We start from the raw sequence: 24,705 nt of genomic DNA on the forward strand, positions 1-24,705 counted from the left end.
TCCTCCCCCGCCCCTCCCTCCTCCCACACTCTCTCCCTCCCCACCCCTTCCCCTCCTTATCCTCCCTCCCTGTCTCTCGCTTTTCCCACCCTTCCTCTCCCCATGCTCACCCTCCATCCCCCTCTCCCCTTCCCTCCCCGCTCACTCACCCTCTCCTCTCCCTCCCCCTGTCCACTTCCCTCCCCCTCACTCACCCTCTCCTCCCCCACCCCCACTCCCCCTCTCTGTCCCATCACTCCCCTCCCTCCTTCCCCCTCCTCTCTCCCTCCCCACCCCTCCCACTCCCTCTCCCCATCCTCCCTCCCTGCCTCTCGCTTTTCCCACCCTCCTCCTCTCCCCAAGCTCCCCCTCCTTCCCCCTCTCCCCTTCCCTCCCCACCCCCTCCTCTCACTCCCCTCTCCTCCCCTCCGCCCTCTCTCCCTTCTCTCCACTACCCCTCCCCTCACTCCCCCTCTCTGTCCCATCACTCCCCTCCCTCCTCCCCCCACTCCCCACCCCCTCCCCCTTTCCTCTCCCCACCCCTCCCCCTCTCCTCCTCCTCCCCACTCCTCCTCTCCCCTCCCCACACCTCCTCTTCCCTCCCCTCCCCTCTCCCCCTCCCATCACTCCTCCTTTCCCCAACTCCTCTCCCCTCACTCCCTCCTCCCCCTCCTCTCCCCTCACTCACCCTCCCCCTCCTCTCCCCTCTCCTCCCCTCTTTTCTCCAACTCTCCATCCCTGTCCCTCCCCTTCCCTCCATGCTCCCCTTCCCCTCTTACCCTCCCCTCCCTCCTCCCCCTCTACCTTTCTCAGACCATCTGTCCCTCCTCCCCTTTCTCCCCCTCCCCTTCTCCTGCCCCCTCTCCCCCTCCCCTCCCCCTCTCCCTCTCTCCCCTCGTTCCCCCTCTCTCCCCTCCCTCCTGCCTCCCCCCTTTCCCCCTCCCTGCCCCCCTCTCCCCCTCCCCTCTCCCTCTCCCTCTCTCCCCTCCTTCCCCCTCTCTCCCCTCCCTCCCCTCCTCCTGCCTCCCCCCTCTCCCCCTCCCCTTCCCTGCCCCCCTTTCCCCCTCCCCCTCCCTGCCCCCTCTCCCTCCCCTCCCCCTCACACTCCCCCTCCCCCTCCCCACCCTCCCTCCTCCCCCTCCTCCTCCCCCTCCCCCTCCCTCCTCCTCCCCTCCCCCCTCTCCCTCCCCACTCTCCTCCTCCCCCTCCCCCCTCCCCCTCCCCCTCCCTGTCCCCCTCTCCCCTTTACCCCTTCACCCTCCCCCTCTCCCTCCCCCCCACCCTCCCTCCTCCCTCTCTCCCTCCCTCTTCCTCCCCCTCCCCTCCCTCCCCCCTCCCTGCCACCCTCTCCACCTCCCCTTCCCCCTTCCCCTCCCCCTCTCCCTCCCTCTCCCTCCCCTCCCTCCTCCTCCCCCTCCCCTCCCGCTCTCCCCACTCCTCCCCACCCCCTCTCTTCCCCTCCTCTCCTCCCCCTCCCTCCTTCCCTACCCCCTCCCCCCTCCTCCCCTACGCCCCTCCCTCCCCCCTCCTCCCCCACGCCCCTCCCTCCCCCCTCCTCCCCCTACCCCCTCCCTCCCCATCCCTCCCTCTCCCTACCCCCTCCCTCCCCATCCCTCCCTCTCCCCCTCCCTCCCCCATCCCCCATCCCTCCCTCTCCCCCTCCCTCTCTCTCCCCCTCCCCATCCCTCCCCCATCCCTCCCTCTCCCCCTCCCCCATCCCTCCCTCTCCCCCTCCCTCTCTCTCCCCCTCCCCATCCCTCCCCCATCCCTCCCTCTCCCCCTCCCCATCCCTCTCTCTCCCCCTCCCCATCCCTCCCTCTCCCCCTCCCCTCCCTCCCCCATCCCCCTCCCCCCTATCCCCCCACCCCTCCCTCCCCCTCCTCCCCCTACCCCCTCCCTCCCCCTCCTCCCCCCTCCCTCCCCCCTCCCTCCCTCTCCCCTCCCTCCCCCCTTCTCCCCTCCCTCCCCATCCCCCTCCCCCCTTATTCCCCCACCCCCTCCCCCCTTATTCCCCCACCCCTCCCCCCCTTATTCCCCCACCCCCTCCCCCTCCCTCCCCCTATCCCCCTCACTCCCCCTATCCCCCCACTCCCTCCCTCATCCCCCTACCCCATCCCTCCTCCACCTACCCCCTCCCCCCCTTCCTCCCCCCACTCCCCCCTTCCTCCCCCCTCCCCTCCTCCCCTCCCCCTCCTCCCCCCTCCCCCTCCTCCCCCCTCCCCCTCCCCCTCCTCCCCCCTCCTCCCCCCTCCCCCTCCCCCTCCCCCTCCTCCCCCCTCCCCCTCCTCCCCCTCCCCCCTCCTCCCCCTCCCCTCCCCCTCCCCCTCCCCCCTCCCCCCCTCCCTCCTCCCCCCCCTCCCCCTCCCCCTCCCCCCTCCCTCCTCCCCCCTCCCCCTCCCTCCTCCCTCCTCCCCCCTCCCCCTCCCTCCTCCCCCCTCCCCCCTCCCCCTCCCCCCTCCCCCTCCCTCCTCCCCCTCCCTCCTCCCCCTCCCCCTCCCTCCTCCCCCTCCCTCCTCCCCCCTCCCCCTCCCTCCTCCCCCCTCCCCCTCCCTCCTCCCCCCTCCCCCTCCCTCCTCCCCCCTCCCCAACCACGTACTCACTGACAGTACCTAACCCGCGCCAGCCGTTCCCCACACCCACCTCACTCTGCACCCACCCCCTCTGACTCCTCCCCGAGGCTGGGCGGTGCCTGTGTCCCGGCCTCTGTCCGATCTGGTGCACATTGGCTGGTTCGCTGTTGTTGGAGGCGCCGGTGCGGAATCCCGGAACTCGGGTGAGTCTCGTCGGCCGAAGAAGCGCGGCCCGGAATCGGCGTGAGCTCATCCGATGGAGTTGGAGTCGGGGTAGATGGCTCAGTGCTGGCACTCAGCTCGCCCCTGGGCCGGTACCCAGAATCACAGCTCCCCGCTTTCATTGGTGGGGGACTGGGGTGGGGAGGTGTTGTATCACGGACACTCCGTGCAACTCCTGAAACGCAATGTACACAGGTCCCTCCGTAACTCACCAACCCCTTTGTACCCCGATGCACTTGGTACCTTCTCCATGCATCCCCCACTCCACTCTCTCTGAAACCTCCGTCTCCACTGTACGCCCAACCCCTCCGTATCCCGGACCGCTCCATACTCCTGATGCCCTCTACCACCTTACCCCTGCCCTCCATATCTCTGTCCCCTCTGTACCCTGACCCCTCCATACCCTGATGCCCAGTCTACCCTGGATACACAGTGATGATAAGTTCCCAAGGATTGGCAGCATTTCAATGTTCAACAAGTCACTGGATTTTCTCACTACTGGAGCTGCTCGGAGTTGTAGTTTATCTGGTCGTCACTGTGTTGCAGTCGGAATGGCGAAGGACGCTGCGAGAGTTGCTCGGATCGTGAACGAGACGGTGGCAGAGGGCAGGAACTCTTTGGGTAAGTACTGTACCCTGGGATGAAGCTGAGCCCTGGTGGTTTGGGGAATCGGATTTCCATGCAGCTACCTCAGATTGAAGTTAACACCGTGGGATGCAGGGACATTCCTCTGAAAGGAGCAGTGTAAGACTATCTGTGTTTCAATTGCTTTGGCAGCGGCTCAGACTGAAAGCATGTTTCTACTTATAGCTAAACCAGTGTGGCAGATAACACGACTCAGAACCCATAAAGGCAAAGCAGGAAGAGTACATAAAAATACCGGAGGTGTAGTGATGCAGAAGCTGGTTGCTAGGCAACTCCAGACTTGTATTTTAACTTTGTACACTGTAGGCCCAGATGGAGAGCCAGAGTGGTTAGGATCTTTAACAATTGGAAAGGACATGGAACAAGAATTACTGGTCTGAGGTGGGTAATGTGCACAGAGATCACAGCGTGACATATTAAGCTGTAAACATTTGATTTTCCAATTCTGGCCCCTGTTCTAAGAGAGAAACCCATAGTGGGTCCTGATATCTCTTGACAGAAAAGAGGAATTTTGCTCAAAAATCAAAAGTCAAGTTTATTGTCATATGCTCAAGTATGTGCATGCACAGGTCCAGTGAAAAACTTAATTGTAACAGCATCGCAGGTACATAGCGTTAGAGACACAAGAATAAAAATTAAACATAAATTATGCAAAATTAAACCAGAGCAAACACAACTAGAACAAAAAATCCCCATTGTACTGCAAAGTGGTCATAGTGTTGCTACGCTAGGGTTGTGTAGGTTCGTTTAAAAACAGCGTGGTTGAAGGGAAGTGGCTATTCTTGAACCTGGTGTTGTGGCTTCTGACCCTTCTGCCTGATGGTAGCTGTGAGAAGATGGCATGGCCTGGGTGGTTGGGGACCTTTGACGACAGAAGTTGCCTTCCTGAGGCACAACCTCATGGAAATACTGCAGATAGTGGGGAGAGATGGCCCATGAGTATTGGGCTGAGTTCACTACTGTGTCGCTTCTTACATTCTTGCATCTTCAGATTGCTGCACCAGACCATAATGCAACCAATCGGGATCCTTTCAACAGTACAGCTGTAGTTTATTAGAGTGTTCAGCATGCATTTATAAGGTTATTAGAGTGTTGTTAATCTTTTAAAAAAGTAAAGATGCTGGCAGGCCTTTTTTGAAATTGCATTAGTGTGCTGAGCTCAGGATAAGTCATGTGATATGCTAACACCCAGGAGAGAACACGTGATAGGTTAACATCCAGGAATTTAAATCTGCTGTCCCTCTCTATTGCTTATCCTCCAGTGTATACTGGCACATGTTTGTCCTCATTTCACTTTCTGAAATCTGTGATTAGTTCTTTAGTTTTATTGATGCCGAACGCGAGGTGGTTGTTGCAGCAACAATCCCAATCATTCTCCGGTAATACTTCTGGAGATGCAGCGATTTGCACTTAGAGGCAACCAAGATCTAGTTGTGCATCCGGCTGTGAAGTTTTCCTTCAGCTGAAAGCCTGTGAATGATCAGCTCTGGTTAAATGGAGAATGGCAGCAAGAGGTCATTCTTGGGACCATGCCGAGCAAGAATTCTGCCACTAATTAGTCAAAAATGGAGGTGGAAAAAGATAGGACTAATCCACAGGTTAAAATCCTTAACTAGGGCAAGGCTAATTTTGATAATAGCAGGAACTTGCTGATATTGATTGGGAAAGGCTTTTTAGCAGGTAAGGGAACACAGGCAAGTGGGAGGCTTTAAAAAGCCATGTTAGAGTGAAAGGCATGTTGGCTGGATTAAGGAACCCTGGTTGATAAGGGATATTGAGGCATATTGTCAGGTTCAGGCAACGGTGACGAAGTATGACCGTTGAGTAAAGGAATATAGAAGAGTGCGTTTAGTATTCTATTAGTATATTAAAAGCAAAAGGGTAACTGGAGAAGAGAGGATGTCTTAAGGAGTAGTGTAATGATGGTTGTGTGGAGCCAGATGAAATTGGTGAGATCTTAAATGAATACTTCCTGTCTGTCTTTAACCATATGACAATTACAGCACGGAAACAGGCCTTCTCGGCCCTTTTAGTCCGTGCCGAACTCTTACTCTCACCTAGTCCCACCAACCTGCACTCAGTCCATAACCCTCCATTCCTTTCCTGTCCATATATCTATCCAATTTAACTTTAAATGACAACATCGAACCTGCCTCAACCACTTCTGCTGGAAGCTCGTTCCACACAGCTACCACTCTCTGAGTAAAGAAGTTCCCCCTCATGTTACCCCTAAACTTTTGCTCTTTAACTCTCAACTCATGTCCTCTTGTTTGAATCTCCCCCACTCTCAATGGAAAAAGCCTATCCATGTCAACTCTATCTATCCTCCTCATAATTTGAAATACCTCTATCGTCCCCCCCCTCAACCTTCTACGCTACAAAGAATAAAGACCTAACTCCTTCAACCTTTCTCTGTAACTGAGGAGATGAAACCTAGGCAACATTTTAGTAAATCTCCTCTGTACTCTCTCAATTTACATGGAGAAGAATGTAATAGATAGTGGGTTCACTGATGTTCTGAAGTGTATTGACTTTAAAAAAGAGGAGCTGGTGGTGGTCTTGATATACCTCATAAGGTGAGGTATATCCTCAGATGTTGAGGGATGCAAAGAATGAAATTGCTGGGCCCTGGCAGATATTTTTGTATCTTCATTAGCCATGGGCAAGGTAACAGAAGAAAGGGGAGTGGCTAATGTGTCTTTATTTAAGAAAGGCTGCAAGGACGAGACGGAGAACTATAAGCTGGTGATAAAATTGAAGGGTGTAGATAGGGCAGATACTGGCAGTCTTTTTTCCCAGGGTAGGAAAGTCTAAGATTACAGAGCATAGCTTTGAGGTGGGGGTAAATATTTAAAAGAGAGGATGGTGGGTATGTGGAAAAGATGGTAGAGGTGGGTACAATTACAATGGTTAAAAGAAATTTCGACGGGTTCATGGATCAAAAACGTTTAGAAGGATATGAGCCCATTGCAAAGGGTTTCAGCTCAGGTCTGCATGGGTGAGTTTGGCTAGAGGACCTGCATCTGTGCTGTATATCTGTCTCCATGAGTATACAGTATATTAAAACATGGAGTTGATAAAAATGCCAGTGTGTGTGTAGTGGCCTTTTGCAAACGGTGACCCTGGTCACTGCCTGGCTCTATGTGATTACTTAAGAATTTTTACTGTGCCTAACCTTTATATGTTTATAAGAGCAGAATCATTGTCTGCAGTCTGCCCCACAACTACAATTAGTTGGGGACAGAAAATAAACCCTTCATAAAGGATTGCCAGCTTTGCCTTGGATTTTGCTGGGAGTTAAAGTGACAAGCAATTCAACCCTTGCTCATCCCAAACTGCTGCTTGCACTCTATCTTGCAGCAGGTTACAGGTCTGCTTCCTGTCCATTTCTGGGTCCTCTGTAGGATTAGGGTGGAAATCCTTCATTTAAAATTCCCTCTGTGGCTTCCTGTCTTCTTCCTTCAAAAAAGTGTCCAGCCCCTGCAAGCCTGTATGTAAGGAACCATTTTTGTCAGATGGCTATAAGCTTGTTGCACAGTTGGGTAAATCGTTGGTAATACACAGTAAAATAAATAATGTCCGTATTTGAGGTACTTAATGTAATGTTCACACATTTTTATGGAATTCTTTCTGTAGGAAATCTGATGGAGATGACACAGATTTTCAGCGTAACTTCATAAGCTACTAATAGGGCATTGAAGAGAGTGGACAGCAAGAAATACAGTACTATACGAAAGTCTTAGGCACCTTAGCTATATATATGTGCCTAAGACTTTTGCACAGTACTGTATTTCTTGTTTACGGTTCTGATGCAATGTTAAAGTTAAATTAGGAAGAATATCAAAGCCAAGATGATGCCTATTCCATAAATTAGTAGAAGGGGAATTAGATGACAATTTGTTAAAGGAATATTACTTAAGGGTAAGTGGGGAATAATCCTTTCACTGATTAGTGAATGAGTGACTAGGGAGATAATCATTAACGGGTTCATGGCTAAGGAAGGGTTTTGAGGGACATGGAGCAAATGCAGGCAAGTAAGACTAGCTCTGATGGACACCTTTGTTCTTCATGGATGTGCTGCAGCAACAGGACTGTTTCCATATTGGATACCTCTGTGACTGTGATTATAGGATCTGTGTCAGAAGAATAACTAGATGAGGAGAATTTAGGCACTAACCAGAAACTGCAGGGGAGGCAGAAATAGAAATAACTTCTTAAACAAATAGATTTGTCTTTGAAAAAGAGTAAAACTAAAAGATTGCATGGGTAGCAATAAGAATGGAACTAAGGGATGAGCCCAACCAAAACAACATGGTAAGTAGCATCCAATCAGAACAAGGATGGAGGGCACTTTGGATTAATTGGCATCCAGTCAGTGTGAAGTTACGGGGCAATGGCGTCCCCTACACTGTGAATTTTTCTGATTCTTTATTTTCCTTCTGACAGCGTACGTTTGTTATCTTTGTTTTCCCAGACCTGTCGAACTGCAAGCTAACCTCTTTTCCAGTTGCGCTCTTCAAAGTTATGAAGGATGTGCTGGAGAACATTCACTTCATTTCTCTGGAAAACAATGAACTGAAGTCCATCACCGGTGACTTCATGACTAACTTTAACCAGATGCGGGGTAAGGCTTCTCCAGGTTACCTGTGTCTTATAAATGATAACTAGAGTTTCACTGAGTAAATTTCCTGTTCCTTCCCTGACAACAGTTACAGCATCATGTCACAAAAAAATTATACAAGGAATGTATTGTTGAAAAGTACAATTCATTACCCCTAACACGAGGAAATCTGCAGATGCTGGAATTTAAAGCAACACACATAAAAATTGCTGGTGACCGCTGCAGGCCAGGCAGCATCTATAGGAAGAGGTACAGTCGACGTTTCGGGCCGAGACCCTTCGTCAGGACTAACTGAAAAAAGAAATAGTAAGAGATTAGAAAGTGAGAGGGGGAGGGGAAGATCCAAAATTCTGTTCTGAATTTGGCAATTGCCTGGTTATACCTACAATTCTTCAATCTCTTTCGAGCTGGAACATTGGTTGCAGAATCAGGAGTAGACCATTCAACCCCTCATACATTCTTTCACATTTGATAAGGTCATGGCTGATCTTTTAGCTCAGTTCCGCTGCCCTGCCCTCAGTCAAAATATTTTGATTCCCAAAATACTTAAAAATCTATCAATTTGGCCTGATTCCAAATGGTCAATAAATCAATTGTTTGGAATCAAATCAAAATTAAATAGAGAGTTCTGAAGATTTACTACCTTTTGCATTAAGAACTTTATTTTCATCTCCATTTTGTAAAGTTGACCTTATATTTTGAGGTTATGACATATGATCTATAGACATCTCATACAAGGGAGCGATCTTCCCTGCATCTCAGCTGTCAAGCCTTGTAAAAGCATTCTATGTTTCAATGAGATCATCTCCCATTCTTTAATACTCATGACAGCACAGGCCCATTCTGTTTAATCTCCCCAAAAAGGACAAATGAACCATTCCAGGAATTGGATGAACTGTTGCTTCACTCCGGAACATAGAAGAGTGCAGCACAGGAACAGGCACTTCAGCCCACAATGTTGTGCCAAACTAATTAAACTAGTAAATATCATGAGATTCTGCAGATGCCAGAAATCTTGAGCAACACACAAAATGCTGGAGGAATCACCCAGTCAGGCAGCATTTGTGGAAAGGGACAAATAAATATTTAGTGCCTTGGTCCAAGAACACCTCCCCCCACCACCACCACCAGGATGTCCTGATGAAGGGTCATAGCTTGAGATGCTGACCAGTCCACTCGCCTCCGTAGACGCTGCCTAACCCACCTAGTTCCTTCAGCATTTTGTGTGTTCCTTAAACTAGTAATTAAATAATTAACCAAACTAATCCCACAGTGTCTGCATCTGCTCACATAGGTACTTGCCACATCACCAGTTTGGTTAATTTTTTTCCCCATTGATACCTTAGTAGCACAGGATCACTGGAGGACCTCTCATTTAATTGTGATGGATTCAAAATATTGTGTTAAAATTGAATTGCATTATGGGTTTTGTTCCTGAGGTGATCTTACTCCTATGTCCTTTATTCTGCTCTCACCTCCAGGAAACTAATAATGGAACACAATGCTGTCTTCTGGAAACATGTGAATAAGGGGTAGGATGCCCTACTGCAGGAATTTGTACCACCCTCATAGTTACTAAGAAACATATCACTCTCTTTCAAACTACTCAAAAGATTGTCCTGTGTAGTCATAGTCATACTTTATTGATCCCAAGGGAAATTGGGATTCTTTACAGTTGCACCAACCAAGAATAGAGTATAAATATAGCAATATAAAACCATAAATAATTAAATAATAATATGTAAATTATGCCAGATGGAAATAAGTCCAGGACCAGCCTATTGGCTCAGGGTGTCTGACCCTCCAAGGGAGGAGTTGTAAAGTTTGATGGCCACAAGCAGGAATGACTTCCTACGACCCTCAGTGCTGCATCTCGGTGGAATGAGTCTCCGGCTGAATGTACTCCTGTGCCCAACCAGTACACTATATAGTGGATGGGAGACATTGAACAAGATGACATGCAACTTGGACAGCATCCTGCTGGTATGCTTGTTTAGGGTCTTTCAATGCGGTCATTTTCATTCTTCTGATCTTGAAAGAATAAAGGTTTAGCCTACTGATATGATGTGCTTCCCATCACGGCAAATAGTCCAGTGAATTTTTGCTCGGTCCCTTCATAGGAAGAATCTCCTTCTTTAGGAGAGACCAGAACTGTACACAGTACTCCACTCATGGTCTCACTGAGGCCCAATATAACTGTCGTAAAATTTATGTACCTTAGTGCTCAAATTCACTTGTAGTAAATTATTTTATAGGAGATTGCATGTTAAAGCCACTAACCAAACACTGCATGAACCATAACAAAGCATGAATCCTACTGTATATCTTTCTTTATCAATCTTTTTATTAATTTAAAAAAAATATATACAAACAGGAGGATTATCTCAAATACCTATAACAATACATATAAAAGGTAAGATAAACATTATCAAGATCATACCTAGTGTTTATCTAATAGTATATAATAAAAACTAAGATGATCAATTCTCCTCTTACCATTTCATAAAAAGAAAAAAAAAGATAAAGAAACATATATATATATACCGCTATTCTCTATAAACAAAAACAAAAAATAATTAAAAAAAAGAAAAAGGGAAAAAAGGGGACTGGGCAGCCCATATTGAGAGTAAAAGCAAGAAAAAAAAAGAAACTTTCTGATCAAATCCAAAGTTTCGAGAAAGTAACTGGAAGAACAATAAATCAAACCATATGGAAATATTGAATAAAAGGTTGCCAGGTTTCTTCAAATTTAAAGGATGTATCAAATGTCCGACTTCTTATTTTCTCTAAACTTAGGACATAATGGAGGAAAGCCAATAAAAAATAGTAGGTGGATTAGAGTCCTTCCATTTAAGCAAAATGGCTCTCCTAGCCAATAAAGTTGTAAAAGCTATCATCCGTTGAGCGGAAACAGGAACATATCCTGCTTCCGGTGGAATGATCCCAAAAATTGCAGTAAATAAATTCGGTTGTAGGTCCAAATTCAAAACTTTTGGTAAAGTTTTAAAGACATCTTTCCAAAAGTTATCTATCTTGATACAAGACCAAAACATACGAGTTGAAGTGGCCACCTCAATATTACATTCACAAATAGGATTAATATTGGGAAAAATATGGGCTAAATTATCCTTTGACATATGTGCCTGATGTACTACCTTAAATTGTATCAAGGGATGATGGGCACAGATAGATGAGGTATTTACTAAATTAAAAATTTTATCCCATTGGTTATCTGAAATTCCAATTCCCATGCACCTTTAATTTTATTGTTAGATACCTTTTGCAAATTCAATACCCATTTATAAATTATAGCTATCAGTCCTTTTTGAAATGGTTTAACGTGAAAAAGAGTTTCTATCATATTAGGTGGATAAGCAGAGGGAAAATTTGGAAGTAAACTACATAAAAAATTCCTAATTTGTAAATGTCTAAACAAGTGTGCATTAGTAAATGATATTTGTCCACTAACTGAGTGAAAGACATTAAACAATCCCCCATAAACAAACTAAAAAAGTTATTATTCCTTTGGTTTTCCAAATTAAAAAGGTCTGATGGGAAATTGATGGTTTAAAAAAAGTAATTAAGATGGATTTTATGAGAAAGAACAAAGTTATTAAACTCAAAAAATCTACAAAACTGAAACTAAATTCTTAATGTATGTTTAATAATGGAATTGAGGTTTCGACTACCAATCTTAGAAAGCAAAAAAGGAAGAGAAGCTCCCAGTAAAGAGGCCAAAGAATACCCCTTCATCGAGTTTTTCTCCAAATCCACCCGTAAAGGACAGTCATGTATGTCTGAATAATGAATCCAAAATGAAATATATCGAATATTAATTGCCCAGTAATACATTCTAAAATTTGCCAAAGCCATACCACCATCCTTTTTTCATTTCTGCAATAGAGGTTTACTCAATCTAGGATTTTTATTATTCCAAATAGAAGATAAAATTTTAGAGTCTATTCTATCAAAAAACCATTTAGGAACAAAGGAAGGGATTGCTTGAAATACATATAAGAACTTCAGTAGCACTATCATTTTAATAGCATTAGTTCGACCAATTAATGATAATGTCATAGGAGTCCATTTAGAAAGTATTTGTTGCGTGTATTCAATTAATGGAAGAAAGTTATATTTATACAGGTCCTTAAAATTTTTGGTAATTTTAATACCAAGATAAGTAAAGTTATTTTTAGCAGTGCTGAAAGGAATTTGATTCAATTGGAAGATACTTAATTGTTACTGGTTCGTTATGTGGTCAAAAGATGGCTTTGGTATGTGTGTGTATGCACCTAATACCGATAGCCCTGAATTTTTTAAGAAGTTATTTTCTGCGTTGCCGAATTTAAATGAATATAAGTTGATCATGGGCGGTGACTTTAACTGTTGTCTCAATCCTTTGATTGATAGATCATCAACCAATCTGTGGCTTCCTAATAAGGCTGCGACCTGTATTAATTCTTTTTTTACTAGAATACGGCCTGGTCGCTATTTGGAGACTTCTCCATCCTAAAGATAAGGATTTTTCTTCTTTTTCACATGTACATCATAAATATTCAAGAATTGATTATTTTTTGTTGGATACACGACTGGTGCCTTTTGGTGCTGACTGTGTGTATGACGCTGTTGCATTGTTGGATCATGCGCCCACGAAACTAATACTGAAGTTCCCTGATAATATACAGAGTGCATCTCAGTGGAGATTTAATGCTACACTGCTGCATGATTCAGCATTTGTAAGTTTTATTAAAGAGTAAATTTCTCTATTTTTTTGAATTAAACATAACTGAGGGTATGTCAAATTTGGTTATTTGGGATGTGATGAAATCTTTTCTTAGGGATAGATAATTTCATATTCAGTAGCTTCAAGAAGGAAAACTAAAGCGGAACTTTTAGTGATTACTAACAGGATTAAAGAAATAGATCAAGTTTATTCAGTAACACCTAGTGAAGATCTATATAAGGAAAGGGTGGAACTTCAAACACAGTATGATCTGCTTCTGACTTTTCCCTTTGAGCAACAACTTTAGAAATCTAAAAGTCAATTTTATACACATGGGGATAAGTCAGGTAAATTGTTGGCCTACTGTATATCTTGAAATTATTGAATTATACAGCACAGGATTGGGCCCTTTTCTGTGCCCATCAATGATAAACCCATTTGCCTTCATCCCTCTAAACTTTTCCTGTCCAAATGCCTTCAAATGTTGGTGATCATTTCTCCCTCTACCACTTCCTCTGGCAGCTCATTCCAGATAACCACCACCTCTGCTTCAGATCTCCTATAAAGCCTCTGCCCTTAGCTGTAAGCTCCACTGCCTGGGATAAAGAATGACAGTCTATCCCAGCTCTGGAAAGCGGCCAGTGAAGGAGTGGAGCTTTGAGGCTTTGACTCGAGAGATTCTGGCAGTTTTGGCAGTTGGTCTGTGCAATCAAGTCAATCAAGATTTGAATAGATCAGCAGAAAGCCGTTAATTAGACAATCAAGATTTAAGTAGCTCAGACTCAGCAGAAAGCAGCTGATTGGGCAGTGGAGACCAGATGACCAAACATTTTGAAAAGCTCGAACAGGTAAATAGAGGGATAGCTCAAGTGAAGCGGCAAGTGGAAAGCAGCCAGAGCGTGAGTCGGCCAGTGAAGGAGTGGAGCTTTGAGGCTTTGACTTGAGAGGCTTCGACGAGAAGAGGCGGAGGACAAGCTAGCTCGCAGTTAGTTTTTACAATGTCTCCTGAGACGGTGATGTGCCTCTCATGTGAGATGTGGCAGTCTTGGGGGAACGCCCCTCTCCCGCAGAGTCACATCTGCCAGAAGCGCATACGACTGGGCGATCTGGAAGACCATGTAAGGAATCTGGAGCAGCAGCTGGATGACCTTCGACTCATAAGGGAGAATGAGGCAATCATAGATGAGAGCTACAGGGAGGTAGTCACACCTAGGCTGTTGGAAGCAGGTCGTTGGGTGACAGTCAGAGGGGGGAAAGCGAAGGTGAGCAGACAGGTAGTGCAGAGAACCCTTGTAGCCATTCCCCTGAATATTAAGTTTACCGTCCTGGATACTGTTGGCGGGGATGACCGACCATGTGTGAGCCACGGTGGCAGGGCCTCCGGCACTGAGTCTGACCCTGTGGTGTGGAAGGGTGGGACAGAGAAGAGGAGAGCTGTCGACATTGGAGACTCTATAGTCAGGGGAGTAGACAGGAGATTTTGTGGACATGAGAAGGACACCCGCATGTTTTGTTGCTTCCTGGGTGCCAGGGTCTGGGATGTCTCTGACCGGGTGCACGACATCCTGCTACGAGAGGGAAAGCAACCAGAAGTCGTGATACATGTTGGGACCAACAACATAGGCGGGAAGAGGGATGAGGTCCTGAAATGTGAGTTTCAGGAATTAGGCAGAAGGCTGAAGAACAGGACCTCAAGGGTGACGTTCTCAGGATTGCTGCCAGTGCTACATGACAGAGATGGTAAGAATTGGAGTAGATGGCAGTTGAATGCGTGGCTGAGGAGTTGGTGCAGGGAACAGGGTTTTAGATTTTTAGATCATTGGGATCTCTTCTGGGGAAGGTGGGACCTGTACAGATTGGATGGGTTGCACCTGAACTCGAGGGGGAGCAGTATCCTTGCAGGTAGGTTTGCTAGCATGGTTCGAGAGGGTTTAAACTAATTTGCGAGGGGGATGGGACCCAGAGCGATAGAGCAGTGAAAGAAGTGCATGGAGTAAAGCCAGATCTAACATACAGAGAGGCTTTGAGGAAAGAGAAGCAGAATAAACGGTGTAAAGACAGTAAGGTAGAAGGGCTGAAATGCGTGTACCTCAATGCAAGAAGCATCAGGAACAAAGGTGATGAACTGAGAGCTTGGATACATACATGGAATTATGATGTAGTCAGTGGCCATTACAGAGACTGGGCTGGCACCAGGGCAGGAATGGATTCTCAATATTCCTGGATTTCAGTGCTTTAAAAGGGATAGAGAGGGCGGAAAAAGGGGAGGAGGGGTGGCCTTACTGGTCAGGGATACTATTACAGCTACAGAAAGGGTGGGTAATGTAGCAGGATCCTCTTTTGAGTCAATATGGGTGGAAGTCAGGAACAGGAAGGGAGCAGTTACTCTACTGGGGATATTCTATAGGCCCCCTGGTAGCAGCAGAGATACAGAGGAGCAGATTGGGAGGCAGATTTTGGAAAGGTGCAAAAATAACAGGGTTGTTATCATGGGTGACTTTAACTTCCCTAATATTGATTGGCACCTGATTAGTTCCAAGGGTTTAAATGGGACAGAATTTGTTAAGTGTGTCCAGGATGGATTCCTGTCACAGTATGTGGACAGGCCGACCAGAGGGAATGCCATACTAGATCTAGTACTGGGTAATGAACCAGGTCAGGTCACAGATCTCTCAGTGGGTGAGCATCTGAGGGACAGTGACCACTGCTCCCTGGCCTTTATAATTATCATGGAAAAGGATAGAATCAAAGAGGACAGGAAAATTATTAATTGGGGAAAGGCAGATTATGAGGCTATAAGGCTAGAACTTGCGGGTGTGAATTGGGATGATGTTTTTGCAGGGAAATGTACTATGGACATGTGGTCAATGTTTAGAGATCTCTTGCGGGATGTAAGGGATAAATTTGTCCTGGTGAGGAAGATAAAGAATGGTAGAGTGAAGGAACCATGGGTGACAAGTGAGGTGGAAAATCTAGTCAGGAGGAAGAAGGCAGCATACATGAGGTTTAGGAAGCAAGGATCAGATGGGTCTATTGAGGAATATAGGGAAGCAAGAAAGGAGCTTAAGAAGGGGCTGAGAAGAGCAAGAAGGGGGCATGAGAAGGCCTTGGCGAGTAGGGTAAAGGAAAACCCCAAGGCATTCTTCAATTATGTGAAGAAAAAAAGGATGACAGGAGTGAAGGTAGGACCGATTAGAGATAAAGGTGGGAAGATGTGCCTGGAAGCTGTGGAAGTGAGCGAGGTCCTCAATGAATACTTCTCTTCGGTATTCACCAATGAGAGGGAACTTGATGATGGTGAGGACAATATGAGTGAGGTTGATGTTCTGGAGCATGCTGATATTAAGGGAGAGAAGGTGTTGGAGTTGTTAAAATACATTAGGACAGATAAGTCCCCGGGGCCTGACGGAATATTCCCCAGGCTGCTCCACGAGGTGAGAGAAGAGATTGCTGAGCCTCTGGCTAGGATCTTTATGTCCTCGTTGTCCACGGGAATGGTACCGGAGGATTGGAGGGAGGTGAATGTTGTTCCCTTGTTCAAAAAAGGCAATAGGGATAGTCCGGGTAATTATAGACCAGTGAGCCTTACGTCTGTGGTGGGAAAGCTGTTGGAAAAGATTCTTAGAGATAGGATCTATAGGCATTTAGAGAATCATGGTCTGATCAGGGACAGTCAGCGTGGCTTTGTGAAGGGCAGATCGTGTCTAACAAGCCTGATAGAGTTCTTTGAGGAGGTGACCAGGCATATAGATGAGGGTAGTGCAGTGGATGTGATCTATATGGATTTTAGTAAGGCATTTGACAAGGTTCCACACAGTAGGCTTATTCAGAAAGTTAGAAGGCATGGGATCCAGGGAAGTTTGGCCAGGTGGATTCAGAATTGGCTTGCCTGCAGAAGGCAGAGGGTGGTGGTGGAGGGAGTATATTCAGTTTGGAGGATTGTGACTAGTGGTGTCCCACAAGGATCTTTTCTGGGACCTCTACTTTTCGTGATTTTTATTAACGACCTGGATGTGGGGGTAGAAGGGTGGGTTGGCAAGTTTGCAGACGACACAAAGGTTGGTGGTGTTGTAGATAGCGTAGAGGATTGTCAAAGATTGCAGAGAGACATTGATAGGATGCAGAAGTGGACTGAGAAGTGGCAGATGGAGTTCAACCCGGAGAAGTGTGAGGTGATACACTTTGGAAGGACAAACTCCAAGGCAGAGTACAAAGTAAATGGCAGGATACTTGGTAGTGTGGAGGAACAGAGGGATCTGGGAATACATGTCCGCAGATCCCTGAAAGTTGCCTCACAGGTGGATAGGGTAGTTAAGAAAGCTTATGGGGTGTTAGCTTTCATAAGTCAAGGGATAGAGTTTAAGAGTCGCGATGTAATGATGCGGCTTTATAAAACTCTGGTTAGGCCACACTTGGAGTATTGTGTCCAGTTCTGGTCACCTCACTATAGGAAGGATGTGGAAGCATTGGAAAGGGTACAGAGGAGATTTACCAGGATGCTGCCTGGTTTAGAAAGTATGCATTATGATCAGAGATTAAGGGAGCTAGGGCTTTACTCTTTGGAGAGAAGGAGGATGAGAGGAGACATGATAGAGGTGTACAAGATAATAAGAGGAATAGATAGAGTGGATAGCCAGCACCTCTTCCCCAGGGCACCACTGCTCAATACAAGAGGACATGGCTTTAAGGTAAGGGGTGGGAAGTTCAAGGGGGATATTAGAGGAAGGTTTTTTACTCAGAGAGTGGTTGGTGCGTGGAATGCACTGCCTGAGTCAGTGGTGGAGGCAGATACACTAGTGAAGTTTAAGAGACTACTAGACAGGTATATGGAGGAATCTAAGGTGGGGGCTTATATGGGAGGCAGGGTTTGAGGGTCGGCACAACATTGTGGGATGAAGGGCCAGTACTGTGCTGTACTATTCTATGTTCTATGTGAGTCAAAGATGATTTGGGATGCAGGATGGCTGGCATTTATAGGATGCCCTGTGAATGTGGAGCAGTGTATATCAGACAGATGGGGCACATGGTGGAAACTTGTGTCTGGGTTGTTCAGAGAAATCAGTGGTAGCTGAACACTGCATTCGTAATGGCCATAGGATTGACTTTGACGACACAAAACTACTATGCCATGCCAATGGCTTTTAGGACTGCCTGGTGATGGAAGCCATTGAAATAAGACTAGAGAATAAGAATTTTAACAAAGATGAAGGTCTCGCTGTAAGTAGAAACTGGAATTCAATTGTAAACAAGGTGGGATTCAATTGTAAACAAGTCAATCAGGAGGGATGGACAATATGCTGTCAGACTAGACATGCCTAGGCATCATTTTTGGTGAAGATGTCGGAGTTTGTCATCGATACGTCATTTAAAATTGATACCTGTACCCGGATGGAAGTCCAAGAAGAGTTTATTCGACTGTCTAAACTATTTATAATTTTATGAACCTCAGTAGCCACTATAAAGTCATGCTTCAGCCTGCTATGTTCCAGTGAAAACAAACCCAGCCTATTCAATCTCTCCTGAGAACTACATCGCTCCATTCTGGGAAATATCCTGGTGAATCTCTTCTGTTCCCTCTCTATTGCTACTGCATCCTTGCTGGTGTGTGGTGACTAGAATTGTACCCAATACCCCATATGCAGTCTCATCAAGGTTTTGTTCACCTGCGATGTGACATCCCAACTCTTGTACTCAATGTCTTGGCATGTAAAGGCAAGCATACCAAATGCCTTCTTCTCGACCTTATCCACCTCCGTAACCACTTTTAGGGAACTATGGACTTGCACCCCAGGGTCTCTCTGTACAACAGCGCTCCTAATGTCCCTACCATTTACTCAAAATGTGAGAATTTTTTGTGTTGCCTAAAACTTATTCATTGGAGCCTCTGATCTCATTCATTTATATGAATTACAAACAAAAAGGTCCCAGCTCCTGCATTACACCACTTGTTACAGGCTTCCAGTCAGATAAACACTCATCCACAATGACCTTTGCTTCCTATCACCAAACCAAGTTGGATCCTACTGTCCCAAGGTTCATGACGGAGAGAAAGGTTTGTTTCTTCTTCGTAAAATGGAGAAGACTAGAAATTATCCACAATTCCTGTGGTATTGGACTGACTATTACTTACATTCTTCATACACATGAGCAGTAAAAATCTTTACATTACATGTCTGTCTGAATGTGCAATGTGCAATTTATAATAAATAGTATAACATAGTACAGCAATATAACATAGAAATACGGTTGTGTCAGCACGAGTTAGGCAGTCTGATGGCCTGGTGAAAGAAGCTGCCCCGGAGCCTGTGGTCCTGGCTTTTATGCTGCGGTACCATTTCCTGGATGGTAGCAGCTGGAACAGTTTGTGGTTGGGGTGACTCGGGTCCCCAATGATCCTTCAGGCCCTTTTTACACACCTGTCATTGTAAATGTCCTGAATAGTGGGAAGTTCATCTGTACAGATGCGCTGGGCTGTCTGCACCACTCTCTGCAGAGTCCTGCGATTGAGGGAAGTATAATTCCCATACTAGACAGTGATTCAGCCAGTCAGGATGCTCTCAATTGTGCCCCTATAGAATGTTCTTACGATTTGGGGGGCCATACCAAACTTCTTCAACTGTCTGAGGTGAAGGAGGTGCTGTTGTACCTTTTTCACCATGCAGCAGGTACGTACCGACCACGTGAGGCCCTCAGTGATGTTTATGCCAAGGAACTTGAAGCTGTTTACCCTCTCAACCCCAGCTCCATTAATGTCAATAGGGGCTAGCCTGTCTCCATTCCAGCTGTAGTCCAGAACCAGCACCTTGTTTTTATGACATTGAGGGAGAAGTTGTTTTCTTGACACCACTGTGTCAGCGTGATGACTTCTCTGTAGGCTGCCTCATTATTATTTGAGATAAGGCCAATCAGTGTAGTGTCGTCAGCAAATTTAATTAGCAGATTGGAGCTGTGGTTGGCGACACAGTCATGGGTATACAGAGAGTAAAGGAGGGGGCTTGGTACCCAGCCCTGAGGGGCACCTGTGTTGAGGGTCAGAGGGGTGTAGATGAGGAAGCCCACTCTTACCATCTGCTGGCAATCTGACAGGAAGTCCAGGATGCAGCTACGCAAGACAGGGTGAAGGCTGAGGTCTCTGAGCTTCTTGTTGAGCCTGGAGGGAATTATGATGTTGAATGATGAACTGTAGTCCAAGAATAGCATTCTTACATAGGCATCTGTCTTCTCCAGTTGTGTAAGAATGGTGTGTAGAGCTGTGGTTATTGTGTCATCTGTTGATCGGTTGTGTCGGTAGGTGAATTGATCCAGTGTGGGTGGTAGCATGTTGCAGATGTAGTCTGCGGGGAGAGAAAGAGTTGATATCTAAGATCACTGAAACATTAAAATCTGATTCAGGTTTATTACCACAGACATGCGTCATGTTGGTTTGTGGCAGTAGTACAGCGCAAGACATAAAATTACTATAAATTACAAAAATAGTGTAAAAGACAAACAACAAGGTAGTGTTTATGGGAGCTCGAATCATTCAGAAATCTGAATGGCAGAGGGGATGAAGCTGTTCTTAAAACATTAAGTATGGATCTTCAGGACCCTGTGCCTCTTCCCTATGGTGATGAGAAAAGGACATGTACCAGACAGTATAACACACACAAAATACTGGAAGAACGCAGCAGGCTAGGGAGCATCTATGGAAAAGTGTAGTCAATATTTTGGGCTGAGACCCTTCACTAATCCTGCTGAATTGTCTTAGATTTCCAGCATCTGCAGAGTTTCTCTAGTTTGCACCAGATGGTGATGGAGGTCACCATCTTGAAGCACTGCCTCTTGAATGGATGCTGCTGAGTTTGCGGATGTTCCAAACATTTTCTATTGAATTTCAAATATTCAACATCTGCAGTCGCTGGATTTTGGATGTTTTTTCTTCCCTGTTTCTCTTAATCTTATTAAGCTGGTTTATTTTTACCAAATCTTTGTCCTCAGAATTAAATCTTGAAGGCAATTTCCTGAAACAGCTGCCTGATGAAGTCAAGACTCTGACACACTTGAAAAATATAAATCTTGCAAGAAACAAATTCTCCAGCTTTCCACACCAGCTAACAGAGTTGACAGCGCTGGAAAATATTAACCTAGAGGCAAACGAGATCACTGGTGAGTGTTGTAGTCATTTGTTTCAGATGTGGCTGGCAATAGCAAGGCCAGCTTTTTTTTTTGCCCCCAGGAAGGTGGCAGTGAGCTGCCTTCCTGAATTCATTAACTCTTCTCAGTGAAAGTACACCCACACTACTGTAGGGTTGATAGTTTCGGAACTTGGAGTCAGCAATGATAAGACGATGACATATACTTTCATGTAGTGAGTTTGAAGAAGCGAGTGAGAGAGAGACATCATGGCAAGGTGGGAGCCATTTGAAAAGAACAAGTCTCATTGGGGGTGAGTTTTATTTGAGCCAATTAAAAGAAGGGAGGTGTAAGGAGAATGGCTATTGTTGGAGTGGACCATTGTTAGAGTGGTAGGATTTGGCAAGAACAGGGTTGGGCAAGCACATGCAGAGGTTCTAAGTAAGTTTTTAGTAAGTTCCCCCCTCCCCCCCCCCCCCAATGCTTTGTTGATTTGTATATAGGTTGTGCAATAAGAATGGGTCCAGAGTTAGCGGTATGGTCTTTGTGTGAGATGTGGGAACTCTCGGAGACTTCAAATCTCCCTGATAACGACAGCTGCATGAAGTGTATTGAGCTGCAGCTCCTTAGGGAGTGTAAGGAACTGGAGCTGCAGCTCGATGACCTTTAGCTGATATGGGAGAATGTAATAGATAGAGCAACAGGCAGGTCGTCACCCTTGAGTTATAGGAGGCAGGTCTCTGGGTGACTGTCAGGAGAGGGAAAGAGAATAGACAGTCCGTGCAGAGTAACCCTGTAGCCATCCCCCTCAGTCATAAGTATACTGCTTTGAATATTGTTGGGGGCAACAACCTATGGGGGTAGCCAAGGCAATTGGATCTCTGGCATTGAGACTAGTTTTGTGGCTCAGAAGGGAAGGGGGAAAAAGAGGAGTGCTGTAGTGATTGGAGATTCCATACCTAGAGGGACAGACAGGAAATTCGGTAGACATGAAAATTAAATCCTGATAATATTTTGCCTCCCAGGTCCCAGGGTCAGGGATGTCTCGGATCAGGTCTACAGCACTATGAAGTGGGAGGGTGAGCAGTTGGATGTCATGGTACATATTGGTACCAATGATATAAGTTGGAAAAAGGAGGAGGTCCTGAAGAGAGAATATGGGGAGTTAGGTCGAAAGCTGAAGAGTAGGAACTCCTGCTGTAAGTGAGGGGGACCAATATCCTTTTGGGCAGGTTTGCTCAAGCTGTTGGGAGGGTTTAAACCAGGGGTCCCCAACCTTTTTTGCACCGCTGACCGGTTTAATATTGACAATATTCTTGCGGACCGGCTGACCGAGGGGAGGGGGTGTGTTCAAGTAGGGTTAAACTCACCTCAACATGTCTTTTACAGTTAGGGTTGCCTACTTTCTCACTCCCAAATAAGGGACAAAAGTAGCAGTCAAATCCTGGGATACTTTACCCCAGGAAAGACTACCATGACCATGAAGCCTTGCGCAGGTACCTGTGTGCACATGCGTAATGTGCGCATGCGCGTACGTGCCGATTTTTTTTTTTCCTCACAAATCGGTTTTGCCTTCATCTTCCCGACTATACTGTACATACATTATTTCTACTTTATATAGGCTGTGTATTTATGGTATCATTCCTGCTTTTACTCTACGTTAGTGTTATTTATTTTTGGTTTTATGTGTTATTTGGTATGATTTGTTAGGTTATTTTTTGAGTCTGGGAGCGCTCAAAAATTTTTCACATATAAATTAGTGGTAATTGCTTCTTCGCTTTACACCCTTTGGACACGAAAGGTTTCATAGGAACGCTCTACCTTAGCGGGGGAAATACAGGACAAACCAATTTAGCCCAATATACAGGATGTCCTGGCGAATACGGGACAGTTGGCAAACCTATGTTCAAGTTCAACAGTGCATGACAGGGAATGAGGAAAGGTGCAGCTGCCTCATATTTTTTCCTCATGGCCCGATAGGACATGCTTTGCGGCCTGGTGGTTGGGGACCGCTGGTTTAAACTAATTTGGCAAGGGGTGGGAACCGGAGTGATGTGGCTGAGCATGGGGCAGTTGATAAACAAGTAGATGCAGTGTGTGGTGAGATTGTGAGGAAGGACAAGCAGATGATAGAGCAAAATTGCAGTCAGTGGGATGAGTTGAAGTACAACACGGGGGCAAGATCAAAAAGGATGATGAATTCAGGGCTGAAGGTGTTACATTTGAATGCGCACAGTATACAGAATAAGGTAGATGATCTTTTAGCGCATTTAGAGATGGGAAGATATGATATTGTGGGCATCACTGCGTAGTGGCTGAAAGAAGATCATAGTTCAGAGCTTAACATCCAAGGATACACATTGTATTGAAAGGATAGACAGGTAGGTGGAGGAGATGGGTGCCTTTCTTGGTAAAAATGAAATTGAATCCTTAGAAAGAGGTAGCATACAGTACCGTGCAAAGTCTTAGGCACATATATATAGCTAGGGTGCCTCAGACCTTTGCACAGTACTGTATTTGTCAATGTGGAGCGGAGTGCGAGTTTGTAAATGTGGCAGGAGGAAAGGATGTTGGAGATGATGAGGGGTGTGGGGCAGATGGCAGAAGAGTGCCGGGGTTGGGGGGGGGGGGTGGCATGGGTGCAGACACACCCAGCCTTGAAACACTAGGCAAGGTCATTTGATTCCAAACAATTGGTTTATTGATCATCGCATAATGTTCTTCTGCTGCTCCCGGCTCCCTCCCTTCTGCCTTCCCCTTTTCCCAACCATGAATCCCCTCTCCCTGCCCCTTTCCCACTCTCAGTCCACAATAGAGACCCATATCAAAATCAGGTTTATCATGACTCACATATGTCATAATTTTTTTTGCGGCAGTGGTAAAGTGTGATACAATTACTATAGTTCTGTTCAAAAGTATTAGGTACCCTAACTATATATATGTATGTAAGACTTTTGCAGTTCTGTAGTATTAAAAGATGCAGAATCCTTGTAGATAAAGTTAAGAAACTGCAAAGGTTAAAAAGTCCCTAAAGGGTGTTAAATACAGCCAGGCCTCCGAATAGTCCCCAGGATTTGGGGTACAAATTACAATGGAGGATAGAAAAGGCATGTAATGATAGTGATGGGGGTTTCAATATGCATGTATATTGGGAAAATCAAGCTGGTGTTGGATCCCAAAACGGGGAATTTGTAGAATGCCTAAGAGATGGCTTCTGTTGAGTTCACTGGGAGAAAGGCAATTCTGGATTGGGTGCTGTGTAATGAACCGGATTTTGATTAGGGAGTTTAAAGGAAGCCTTCAGAGACAGTGATCATAATTATGATAGAATTTGCCCTGCAGTTTGAGACAGAGAAGATAAAAGATCTCAGTATTACAGTGGAGTAAAGGGAATTACAGAAGCATGAGAGAGGAGCAGGCCAAAGTTTATTGGAAGGAACACTAGCAGGGATGATGGCAGAACAACAATGGCAGGAGTTTCTGGGAGCAATTCAGAAGGTGCAGGATGGATACATCTCAACAAAGAAGTATTCTAAAGAAAGGATGAGGCAACTGGGGCTGACAAGGAAAGCCAAAGATAGCATAAAAGCAAAAGAGGGCATATAATAGAGTAAAATATAGTGGGAAGGAAAGAAAAGATGAAATATGAAGGTAAACTAGCCAATAATATAAAAGAGGATATAAGAAGTTTTTTTCAGATATATAAAGAGTAAAAATGAGGCATGAGTAATATTGGACCGCAGGGAAATGACACTGGAGAGATAGTAATGGAGGAGACAAATGATAGATGAACTTAAGTATTTTGCGTCTTTGTTGTGGAAGACAACAAAAGT

The 24,705-nt window shown here is 45.8% G+C and overlaps 1 protein-coding gene across 3 annotated transcripts in view; it reads left to right on the plus strand.

The window, feature by feature from the left end:
• The first annotated feature begins 2,762 nt into the window (after positions 1-2,762).
• Positions 2,763-24,705, plus strand: part of LOC140212022 (leucine-rich repeat-containing protein 20-like) — a 33,634-nt gene continuing 11,691 nt past the window's right edge. For all 3 annotated transcript variants that reach the window (XR_011889624.1, XM_072282390.1, XM_072282391.1), the window contains exons 1-3: positions 2,763-3,392; positions 7,891-8,040; positions 20,738-20,905. Coding sequence is in view for 2 of the 3 variants with exons in the window: in XM_072282390.1 (XP_072138491.1) it covers positions 3,179-3,392; positions 7,891-8,040; positions 20,738-20,905 (532 nt within the window). In the remaining variant the exon portion in view is untranslated. The remainder of the gene's footprint in view (positions 3,393-7,890; positions 8,041-20,737; positions 20,906-24,705) is intronic.

Source organism: Mobula birostris, chromosome 18, assembly GCF_030028105.1.
Source record: "Mobula birostris isolate sMobBir1 chromosome 18, sMobBir1.hap1, whole genome shotgun sequence".
NCBI classification, from domain to species: Eukaryota; Metazoa; Chordata; class Chondrichthyes; order Myliobatiformes; family Myliobatidae; genus Mobula; species Mobula birostris.